This window comes from Eublepharis macularius, chromosome 6 (genome assembly GCF_028583425.1).
Source record: "Eublepharis macularius isolate TG4126 chromosome 6, MPM_Emac_v1.0, whole genome shotgun sequence".
In the NCBI taxonomy this organism is placed as follows: domain Eukaryota; kingdom Metazoa; phylum Chordata; class Lepidosauria; order Squamata; family Eublepharidae; genus Eublepharis; species Eublepharis macularius.
This window is the reverse complement of record NC_072795.1, coordinates 37665061-37677115: the sequence shown is the minus strand read 5'-3', so window position 1 is coordinate 37677115 and position 12055 is coordinate 37665061. Positions and strand designations below refer to the sequence as shown.

At 51.0% G+C, this 12055-nt stretch overlaps 1 protein-coding gene across 1 annotated transcript; it reads right to left on the bottom strand.

The window, feature by feature from the left end:
* Positions 1-1579: 1579 nt before the first annotated feature.
* Positions 1580-7698, bottom strand: ZIC4 (Zic family member 4). Its single transcript, XM_054983606.1, has 2 exons — positions 6513-7698; positions 1580-2028 (listed from the first exon to the last, which is right to left on the bottom strand). Exons 1-2 carry the CDS (start codon positions 7696-7698, stop codon positions 1580-1582), a joined length of 1635 nt encoding a protein of 544 aa, XP_054839581.1.
* Between the last annotated feature and the right edge of the window lie 4357 nt (positions 7699-12055).

Below are 12055 nucleotides of genomic sequence, written 5' to 3'. Positions count from 1 at the left end.
TTCAGATAAACTATTTCTGCCCTTGGTTGACCCCCAAAGAACGGATTGGGTGTCTGAAACATGGATTGGAAGGGCTGTTTAGGAAGGGCTTTAGCTTGTCTTCAGACAAACCAGCCCTTCCGCTGCCCAACTGTCCTGTCTTTATGGCATGGAAGAGAATCAGCTCCAGTTCTAAATACAGAAGAAAGATCCGTGGAAATATGTGAGATTTTCTAAAATAACAATAATAATGTGCTTAGGGTCCGGCATAATTCCTTTAATCTGCAATCCTATGTACCCTAACCTGAGAGTAAGCCCTACGGAATACAATGCGACTTACTTCTTAGTAAACATACCTCAGGTTGGGTTCTACAACCCGCCTCAATTGTGTTAGGTTCTCAATTGTCAATCAGGAATGTACTTTTTTTTCCCTGATGGGGACAAGGGACAACAGACAGGGTCGCTAAGAAGAATAGCTTTAAAGACATCTAGATGTGTTCAAGATTTGAAAACCATGTTTATTTTTTGCGTTACAAAAAGAAAAGAAAGAAAAGAAGAGAATGATCTCGAATTATTATTGTACATAACAAATGTGCGTTGGAAAACGACCGGCACTCGGTATACACACGATGAGTTCTGAGCAAATCCTGAGCCCTTTTGGACAACCCCAAGCACAATGACGTCACCCCTAACACCCCCCTCCAATTAACACAGATCTCACCTTCCATCTACTACGAAATCACAAGTAGTCACAATTCAACAGAAGTAACATGGAGAGAGGGAGGGGGGCAGAAAGTCCAAGCCAACATGTTTATGTATTTAAAGCCACTACCCGTGTAAATTAAAACGTACCACAAATCATTAAGCCACCTCTAGGCTTGTTTTATTAGTGGGAAGAATATGAATAGTAGGGGGTCAGAACACAACTTTTCCCCCCAAAAACGTCAACTGAACGGGTAAATTAATCAAAGTATTTAATGGCATACAATTCGGTAACAAATAATGTATTTATAGATACTTATATTCCTCTCTTTAAACACACACGCACACAGAGCCAAAATGAGGGGAGGGAAAAAAAGAAAAGAAACGGCGGGCTAATAAAATAGTCCAGGGAAACACCACCACAAAAGTACCAGCACCGACGGTCGCAGCTGTACATCTAGAAATCCATATTAAAACACTTTGGTTGTTTGATACAAAAAGGTGGGTTCGATTCAGACCGAGGCCTCTGTAAACGTACAGGAAGGAGATGATCCGAGGCGTCTGCCCTAGGAAGGAGGGTGTAAAAAAAATAATAATAGAAGAGACAGAGGAGAGGGGGGAGGGGAGTTCCCGTCTCGACGCCTTAATAAATACAAAAGGGGGGAGGGCGGGGAGTATCGTACAGTGTTTCTTCTCTCCTGTGGCCTGTGCAGCATTTCTGGTCGGAGGGGTGGGGGTGGGGAGTGGACGCTCCCCGGACCGAGGATCGATTCCCTCCCCTCCCTCCCCAGCCCCGGGCCTGCCGACCAGTCACTCGTCCAGGGGTGCGCCCAGGCTCCGAAGCCCCCGCAAGGAACGCCGCAGTCTCGCCGGCGGGCGGCAGTCCTCCCGCCTGCCTTTAATAATTGGGCCGGGGCTCGCAGTTCGTGTACGCGGCCTCTCCCGGGTGAGGTGACGGAGAGTTACTGGGTGGAGTCGGGATGCCGCTGGCCCCTGAGCTCTGACACACGTACCATTCGCTCAGGTTCGCCGCGGCCTGGCTCGAGGAGGCGGCTGAGGGCGGCGGCGGCGGCGGCGGCGGCGGCGGGGGGTCCCGGCCGCAGTCCGAGGAGGGCGACACCAGCGACGGGGTGGACGACTCGTAGCCCGAGCTGGGCGGAGGGGACTTGCAGTGGACCTTCATGTGCTTGCGCAGCGAGCTGGGGTGCGTGTAGGACTTGTCGCAGCCGCGCACCTTGCAGTTGTAGGGCTTGTCGCTGGTGTGCACGTGGGAATGCTTCTTCCGGTCGCTGCTGTTGGCGAAGCGTCTCTCGCAGCCGTCGAACTCGCACTTGAAGGGCTTCTCTCCTGCAAGGGAAGGCAACGCAGGGAGACGTGGATTACCGACCCGGGAGGGAAAGCGGGAGGGAGGGCGGGCGGGCGGGGGACTTCCGGTGGGTTACAATTCCGGTCTGTCAAAGCCACCCTTGCCCCAGCCGGCCCCACCCTTTAGGACCCCCTCCGCCTTTGGAAGCCCGTGCAAAGTAGGCCTAGACTGGGCGCTTAGCGCAAATGAGCAGGAGGCCTGCGGGGGGTGGGGAGGGGGCCTCGAAGGCTTCTGACAGAGCAAAGGAGCCGGGGCTCCCCGGGGGCGTCCTCTCCACCCTTCCCAGTGCTCTCCCTTCCGGGAGATGCAGCCAGATTGCTTCTTTGGCGGCAAGACCCTAGAGGAAAGGGCCGGGGAGCGGCGCTGGGGTCCCAGCCAGGGCCAAACATTTCTCCTCCATGGCCTCCTGGCCCACCTCTGAATCAAGGCTGACTCTCCTTGCTTGAGCCGTCTTGCGCCGACAATTTCTCCCCCTTTCCAAACCTCACCCCACCCCCCCAATCGGCCACGTTTTGCTGAATTGCTGGCTCTTCGATTCCAAACCCTGGCAAGGATTCTGACGTTGTGGCCTCGAGCTGCTCACACGTCTTGCTCGTCTAAGGATTCCATAAGCAACACTCATTCGGCCTTCGTCTCTGTTCTAACCCTTCCCCAACCCCAGCAAATTATAGGTTGGAATGGGCTTTGGAGGAAATGCCGCAAACCGGAAGGGGGGAAATGAACCCCCAGGAAGCTTAGCTGGGCCATCCTTGAAGAATAAGGCTCCCTTCCAGATTTCTGATTTGACTTTTAATTTTAAAAAAGATATATTTTCACATGTCTGGTAAAAGAACTCATTCATAACTTTTCTTCGATATGCTGTGTGTGTGTTTGTGTTGCTGACTAAAAAATAATATAAAGAAGTATGTAGGCCACAAGCAGGTGCAAGTGCAAGAGACAGATACATGACCGCGTATCTTCCTCTTCTTAATACCACTCACGATTAAAAATCCATCTGGATTTTCTCGCCAGTGATATCCATTCTTGCTTTTAAATTCAACGTTCTTGAGACTAGGCCAAGCTCTCTTTTTGCCATGGAGGGAGAACTGCAGTCAGGGACATAAAGGGACGTGTTTAGGGAGGGAGCCACATAGGCTAGGAGCATTGAGGTCAACGGCAACACACATACTGTTTTGAATTGATCAGCATAGGGATCGCGGGAAGGGGAGGCAGCCAGAGAGAAAAAGGAAGCAAGGTTTCAGGAAAGCGACTCGAGAGGTGTTTGTACGCGAAAGACCGAATGCCCGATTTTGCTACTGCTTACAGCAATTCCCGCTGAAGCCACGTACTTTGGCGTCTCTACGGGGCACGGATGTATTATTTCGAAAAATCTACAGAGAGAGCCATGTTTAATGTACAAAAGAGCCCAGAGAATCGTATCCCGGAGAAATGGTCAGAGATGGGACGTGCAAACCGAGCTGCTGCGTTTCTTAATGGCATTTTGAGCCCAAATAGCTGGGTAAGTTTACATGTGTGTGTGCCTGTTTGTCTATGCGGCGCTGCTTAAACACCACTTCCTTCAGAGAAGCCTATTCAGATTTCAATACAATTTTTTAGAATGCAGCACAGTTCTTCATAGTATGATCGCTGAACGTTAGAGGCAAAATGCCTCTTAAAAAAAGAGAGCACCGGCCCCAGTTATTCATGTTCATTTTACAGTGAGGACGCACTGTCTGTATACGAGTCCTGGGACATCTGGAAAGTGGCCGGCTCATGATTGGGGAGGGGTGGGGGGTCCTGTAACTGGCTGAGGAATCGCAAACTTTCAAGAATATGACTGTCAATAAAATAAAATAAAATCAGTTGCATGCCCTGAAAGAGAACCGTGTTTCTGTACTCGAAAGGTGGCGGCCAAGGGAAAGAGGGTATTTGCTGTTTTGTATTGAAAGGAAGGGGGGGGGGAATAAAGACCATCTCTGCATCTTGATACCTCTGTAAGCATTTTAATTATAGTCCCTTGTAAAGACACAGTTTGACCTTCCGCTCTTCCGCTGAAATAACAAATCAAGAGGATTGGAGCCGCACAAGCGAACGGTAAGTTAGGAGGCCCTTGGGAAAGCAGCCGTCAGAAAGGCAGCGATTGTGAGTTACGTTCAGGTAAGACTAGGCCTGTGGCAGCGTCTCCTTTCTCCAGAAAAGCCACGGGGGGAAGAAGGTTTAGCTTCTTTTAACCCCTTTTGCGCAGTAATTGGGGCAAAGGGAGGGAGATCTTCATTGCTGGGTGGCAACACATTCTTCCAAGGCCTGCAGGCCTGGAGCTCATTTAAGAGTCCCTGGCTAAAGGGAAGGCTTTCCTGCATGCAAATATGTATTAGGGCGGGGGGGGGGGAGGATTTAATACCTTTCTCTGACAGGTTGCATTTGCTATAGATTAGGAGGAGAGAATTGGAGGGGGGGGGAGAAGCACCCCGAAGAACCTGCACCGCCATTTTCTACCAACACTTGTAGCTTATGGAGGATCCGCAGTTGAGTCCAATGCATTCCGTTTGGCGATCTTAGCCTAATCCTCCCAACTCTGGGACTGGATTAAAGTATTTGCAAAATTCTCGAGGAGGGAGGGGAAAGGAAAGGGGGAGGAAGAATTGGCTTGCCAGAGCTAGCACTATAAATTCCACGCTAAGCCAGACTGCTCTGACCGCGGCCTAAACGCACCTTGGTCACTCTTGCCCTCCCTGGCCAGCTCAAATGGTAAGGAAGAGGTTTTGCTTTCCCCCTTTCGATCTGGGGTAGGCGTCTGAGAATTAGCCTCCCTCTTCCTCTCTTCCTTCCCCTCTCCTGCTGAATTTTGCTCTGACTAAGGGAAACGCAACGTCATTCATATTTCAGGAGGCAATTATTTTCTCGTTTGAGTCTAGAACGGTGTTCATGAATAATTTGCACGTCGTTCTATTGCCTTTTCAGAAACATTTGGATCTGAGAATCTAGGGAGGGGTAGCTCAGAAAGAACGCTGCTCTGTAATAATTTTAAAAGGCCTACAGGATCCCCCCCTCCATCTCTCCCCCGTCTCCCCTTACAGAAATAAATTAATTAGCTGGGGAAGTCCAAAGGAAAGAATCCGTAAGGTAAGCTAGTCTGGATGACGAACCAGCACCTTTCTCATGTACTCAGCCGGCTGCGCTGATGTAGGTCAAATTTACCAAGAATCTGACCATTTTCTGCTTGGCGGACTTCAAAGGGGATGGCAGCTAAAGAGGCAGTAAAAGTTTGTTTGCTTAAGAAACACGCTGCAATTAAGGGATGAAACTGCCTTCTCGCCTGCTACCCCCGCCCCACACACACCAGGATGCTTTGGTTGTTGTTCTTGTTATTAAACGTATTAAATGTTTTTTTCTGTCGGCTGAACATCTGCCCGTGTATTATTGGAAAGTAAATAAATAAACAGACCATGGTCAAGGCAAAGACTAAGTCTAGGGCTTTGGCATTTAGAACTGCAGGGCAAAAAAAAAAAAAACCGAGCTGGGCTGTAAGCAGATCTCACAATAGGATTATGTCCTTTCCTTAGCAGTAAGTATATAAGGCTGGCCAGGAAGGGACAGTGCGTGTACATGCCTGGGGGTGGGGTGGGGGTGGAACTGTACTCTGGAACAGATTTAATTTTCCAAAAGGGCTTATTTCTTATCTTTTGCCAAGAAAGGAGGAAAGCAGGGGAGGGCGGCACAACAAATTACAGCGCTGGCTGCTAACCTCATTGGTAGTGTACAACTTCGCAGCCTGCTGCTGGAAGTGTGAAAACTTTCTAGGCGCAGCTTCATTCATTAGAGCTGGGGTCAAACAGGGTTCCTGCAAGGTTTTCCCTTCGAGTTCCTCGCCTTTCTGTGTTAACTAGAACTAACAAATGTTTTTGACACAAGGTCCCTCCAGAATTCTGGCCAATGACCTTTGAAAATGGTCAGGCCAAAATAGACTCTCTCTCTCCCCCACCCTCCTTCTCGGGTTCCAAATCGGGATACCTTCCCCTGCTTTCCTATACAGAAGGAAAGGGCCTTGTGGATGGATTGGAGGACTTGGAATGAAACATTGCCAGAGTCCCACTTCCAGAACAAAAAGAGGGAAGCTGGCAGCTGTGCTTTTCTCACAAGAAGACAGCAGAAGCAGTGACATCACTCAAAACTGTGGAGACAAGTTGCAATTTCTATTGTCCACTCCTAATTTGTGAATTTGCGCCAAAATCCGGTGTTTTCCCTTCTCCCAGGGCTTTTAACTCTCCCCTCCCCCCCAAATCCCTTTCTAGGGTGTGGAAAAGACCCAGACACACATCCAAATGCATCGATTTAGACTATAAAACGCACCATCTCTGCGAAAGAATTAAACTCAGGTCTCCATAATATTAATTCTAAGACCCTCGCATTAAACTTCGAGAATCGCAAATTCAGGAGATGGCTAGCAACAAAAGCAGGAAATGAAGCAAGACTTCTCCGTACTGACCTGTGTGCGTCCTTTTGTGGATTTTGAGATTCTCGGAGCGCGCGAACACCTTCCCGCATCCCGGGAAGGGGCAAGGAAAGGGCTTCTCGCCGGTGTGGACGCGGATGTGGTTGACCAGTTTGTATTTGGCCTTGAAAGGCTTCCCTTCCCGGGGACACTCTTCCCAGAAGCAGATGTGGTTGGACTGCTCGGGCCCGCCGACGTGCTCCACCGTGACGTGAGTCACCAGCTCGTGCATGGTGGTAAAAGTTTTGGAGCAGAGTTTTTTAGGCGTCTGGTCCAGCTCGATCCACTTGCAGATGAGCTCCTGCTTGATGGGCTGCCTCATGTAGCGGAAGAAAGCGCCGGGCCCGTGGTGCGGCGCTAAATTCACGTTCAGGTTCATGCCACCGTAGCCGTGGAAAGAAGAAGCGGCGAAAGGGTCCGTCCTGGAGGCTGCGACTGGCGTGAAAGGCTCCGACCTGGCGTACATTTCTCCAGGTAGCCCCAGTCTTATCTGCCCATTCAGATGGCCACCTGGAGCGGCATGGGCAGGTTGCTCCGGGTGGAGTCCAGGGAACAGCGAGGGAGTCCCGGCGTCGGAGTGGTGGTGATGGTGGTGGAGGTGGTGGTGGTGGTGGTGAGGCGCATGGTGTCCGGGGTAGCTACCTGTTGTTGAGACAAACATGCCGTGGTGAGAAGTGGTGGCGGCGGAGGCTTGATAAGGGAGCCCGGGCATGACAGGGGCCGCCAGATCTCTGCGCAGGAAGAAGTCCCTACCTGCGGGAAGAGCTTGGCTGGGATGAGGGACTGCATAGGGGACAGCGGTGGGCTGCGCCGGGCCACACGCTCCGCTGGGGCTGGGGCTGCCCTCGGCCTGGCCTGCCCCGGGATGCTGGGCGTGAGGCGGAAGGGCCGGGCTGAGCTTAAGGGTCGCCGAGTGATGAGGAGGGAAGTGGTGGTGGTGGTGGTGGTGGTGATGGAGATGGTGCCCCATGTGTTCGGCCCGGAACGGACTCAGCCCCAGGCGGGGTTCTGCGGTGGCGCGCTCCCCGGGGTGTGTGGGAACCATGGAGTGGGGATGCCCGGCGAAGCCTGTCATGCTCGGAGGGGAGTGGTGAGGGGAGTGATGGTGATGAGGGGGAGCCCCTGCCAAGCCTACTAATTTCGGCGCCGGGTTCCGTTTGGAGAGTGCCGCCGAGTCCATTACGGGGCTCCCCCAAAGCCTCGGAGCTCGCAGGCTTCTGCAATTCTAAAAAGTCACCTGACGGCGGGGCGGGGGGAGCGAGCAGGGGGGAGCCAAAGAGAGAGAGAGAGAAAGAGAGAGAGATGAAAAAAACTTTTTCCCAAAGTTTTTTTTTCCGCCTTCCAAGCTTTCCCCATTCTCTCCTGGTCTGGGCTATTGGGCTTTATTTGGGTTTTGCTTCTTTTTCTCTCCCCCTTTCTTTTCTCCCCCTCCCTTGTCCCTTTTTTTTTTTTTGGCTTCCTCCTTTTTTCATGCCTACGTGGAACCCCATACGCTTTGAGAAGCAGCAGCAGGACGCTGGGAGGCTGCTGAATAGAGCTTCAGAGAGCGGCTCCAACCCGGAGAGCTAAACAATCACGGCGGCCGCTGATTGGCCCCGGCCGCCGGACCGACGTCAGCCATGACAGGTCCCCGCTGAAGTCTGAAAAGATTGAGGGAGGGGGAGGGAGGAAGAGGAGGCCGCCAGAACTGCGCAGGCGCAGCTCTGTCTGCGCTCCCCCTCCTTCACCCCTCTTTCAAAAGACGCTTCCTCTTCCCCCTCCTCTTCTGCTCCGCACCTCCCCCGCCAGCCCTAACCCGTGCACCCAGCCTGTCTGAGATTCGCGTTGACTTCCCGCATTTTTTTTTTGAAATCCGTGTTTAACTGACACTTTAAAGGCGGCTGGAAAGTCTCCTTGGTCCAAGGCGAAGGGGCCGTTTAAGTGCTAATAAAGGGTTTCTGCCCAAGGAGGAGCGAGGCCACGAGGAAGCAGCGGAGGCAGCGCCGGGAAAGCAAGGCAGGGTGACGGGGGCAGGGGAGGCGGGGTGCTGCCTTCCCGGCATCTCCCAGGTCCTCTTGGCCATCTCCGACCCGAGGCTTCGACGAGCCAGGCGATCCGAGGCGCTCTGCTCGCCTGGCTCGGGTCCTGGCTCCCCCCCCCCTTTCCCACTTAGCAACATAATGAGCAGACGATTTAATGGAGCGCTCCGATCGGGGTCTGCTTCGGGGGCGGAGTGCCTGATTGGCCGCCGAAGAGCTCTCGGTGGGGCCGCCCGAGCGCAGTCGGCAACTCCTGCCTGTTTCCTTCCTGGAACAACCACCACCAAGATGGAGAAGGGGGAGGCGGCGCTCGGGGGCTCTTCGCAAAACTTCCGCTCGGGTGTGTGTGTGTGTGGGGGGGGGGGGGATCCTGCCCAGGCCGATCTGCCGCAGGAATCCGTCCAGAAGGAGGGCCAAAAAAGAGAGAGCGCTCGAGGGGGATCCTCCACCTTCCCCCGTCCTATCGTCGCCCAGCCTGTGAATGAATCAGGCAGGCCGGCGCCACTGGGTTGGAGGCCCGAGAGAAGCGCTCTCCTGACTGAGACCCGTCTCCACTGGGAAGCAGGGCGGCAAACTGGGCTCCCCCCGGAGCAGCAATCTGGGCTTGGCGTGGGTGGGGGTGAAGAAAGTTGCGTGCGCCCCAAGCCCCGGATCCCCCGCGGGCTGCTGCCGAAGGATCGGCTCCTTCCCGCCTCGGAGGGATGCCGCCGCTGCCACCCGCGCTGCCTCGCCCCAAGTCCAACCCCGCCATCAGTTTGACTGCTGATTATTTATAGCGCACACAAATCTCCAGGGCCCCCGTTCCCAACAGAAATGGGTACAATGAGGAAGGGACAGGCTTTGCATACAGAAGTCGTCCTGGGAAGCAGAGCCGGGCAAAGTAGGTCTTTAGATTTCTGACACTTGTTGGCTGCCCAGAGAACGGGGCCTTTAAAAAACAAAAACAAAAGCTCTGCCACATCCTCATTTCCCACGATCGCAGGATTCGCCCCCACCCCCTTCTTTCCTGCTTGGCCTAACCCTTGGAATTAACTGCAGCATTAATCCCACCCCAATCTTCATTGTAAGAACTTCCCTGCAGCTGATAAGTTTGTTTACCTTTGTTTTTGAAGAAGTACTGAAAATCATATTGAGTCAACTGAAGGATCTCTCTCTCTCTCTCTCTCTCTCTCTCTCTGTCTCGCTTTCATTTATAGTGAATGACAAAACTCAGGTCGATTAAGAACAACAATAACACTCTTATAAATGATGTACATAAACTACTTTGATTATATGCTTCTGGGTAAAACAAACTGGCTGCAAGTTTAGGATATTCAAGATGAAAATAAAGACTCGGTTGTTCCTTCTTGTAGACGAAAAAAATCCATCAAAGTCCCTTTAATTGAAGGCAAGATTCTGATTGTATTGGGTGAAGTTGGACTTCTCCCGGTCTCAGTTTAGGAAGATATTAGGAAAATCTGGCCCTCTAAACTCGTGGAGGCAGATTGACTGCAATGGCGTTTAGGATGACTTTTGGAAAATTCAGTCAACAGAGTGAAGCCTTGAAGATATCCACTATAGGACAATTAACCTCCCCTCCATTCTCTGTGTGTGTCTGTGTGTGTGTGTGTGGAGCGAAGTGGTTTGCATGGTGGGGTTATTTAGAAAAATGTCCTGAATATCTGGGTACGTGTCATATCAAATCCACATGCACAACCCACAGGCACTTTTAAAATTGTCTCTCTTCCGCGCCATATCCCAGTTTAACATGTCTCTAAGACTTGGAAGACTTACAGCACAATTCTAAACTCTCCTTTAGGATTGCAGTGTAAAATGCGTTCTTAACCTACTTGTGAAATGCCGGTCAAGCCGGTGTCACTTCAGCCGCAATCCTAGCCGGACTTACTTCCCAGACACCATGCACAGGACAGAATGGAAATCACATGAATTTACTGCAGCTTAATTGCGTTCTCCCTTGAGGTAGAGTTTCACCAGCGAAAAAAGTTTCCCTTCACATGTTAAAGAACCGGATTTTTGAACGAAAGGTAAAGTGGGGGAGGGAAATCTCCCGGGAAACCGCAACCCAAATTTAAAACACAAGCATAAATATTTGGTGTTCTGTTCGGGGCCAAAAGTGAGATGTTATCACACAATGACCCCAGTCTCTCCTGTATCTCAAAAGAAGACGCTGCTGATAGTCTTTTCTTTAATTTTCTGCGGGAAACGACATTTGACTGCATTCTGGAAAGAGCCTTCATGTTCACTTTGCATTTTAAGAAAAAAACATCCCAGAGACAGAGCATTGCAAACATAACAACATTCCCGGAGCCATTTGAAAGCCTAAATACATTTTGTGGGGGCTGCATATTTATAAAATCGAAACAGTTCCTGCCTTCAAATCACTGATGCCGCTCAACTTTCGGACAAGAAGCAAAATAGAAAAGCGTCTGACATTTTCTTCATTTTTAAACGGCAGTATTTTCAGAACAACTCTCTCTACCAAGGCATGGATTGAAGCTACGCAATAATTCTCCAAGGGCCATTTCATCGCACTTTACAGCCGAGTAGGAGTTATAGGCTTGGGCTCCTTTGACCATTCTTGGTACAACAGAATGCAGCTAAAAGGCAAGTTTAGCTTCAATAATTATGACTAAGTTAATGCAAGGCACACACACTCTTTTATGCCCCGAGGACCTGAAACTTGCACACGTCGTAATTAGCTAACCCTCCTTACATAACATGTTTACGTAGACAACTTAACACACACCCCCAGCAGTTCCAGACAACCTTCCCTTGCCAATCTCTTCGCCCTAAACCAATATACATATATAGTGCGCCCCTCTTCCTTATCCCTGACTCCCTTCAAAGGAGATCACAGACAGAAACAAATATCAGGACGCGGGACTCCTGGAGACTCTTACTTACAAAGGCACTGGGAGAGTGGGCGCTCCAAATAAAGCGGTTCTCCTCATCCCGCCTGACAATCACTTCATCTCTACACACTTGACATCCTTCAATCCTGACAGTCCTCAGTCAAGGGAGAAAACATCTGGAACAGTTTGTCTTGTTTTGTTTTGTTTTTTTTAAAAAAACCCTATCTATATAATATATATGTAGGTTACCCATCGGTTGGCGTAGGCCATTCTAAAATATTGGCACGGCTCCTTGTCAAACGCTAATGGCTTTATCCGCTCTTACTTAAAACCCCGAGGTTCCTCACAGGGGTTTCCCCCCCTCTTCCCCCCCTCTCCTCTCCTGAATCCAATGGAAAAGAAATGGCCCATGGTGTCTCTCTCATTATATTAGGTGAAGTTAGTGCTCTCACTCCTAGCATTTGTTGTGTACCTTGGGAGACATATCTGCCCGTGCGTGTGTGTGTGTGTGTGCGTGTGTGTAAAGGAAAGGAGAGAAAGCGAGGGAGGGAGGGGGTGGCAACTGTGGATGGAGTTGTACACATGACCAGAAGGCGGGGAAAACTGCAAGAAGGAGGGTCTGGAGAAAGTTTCCCGTTCTCGGGGAGAATGTTTGGGGAACAGGTCT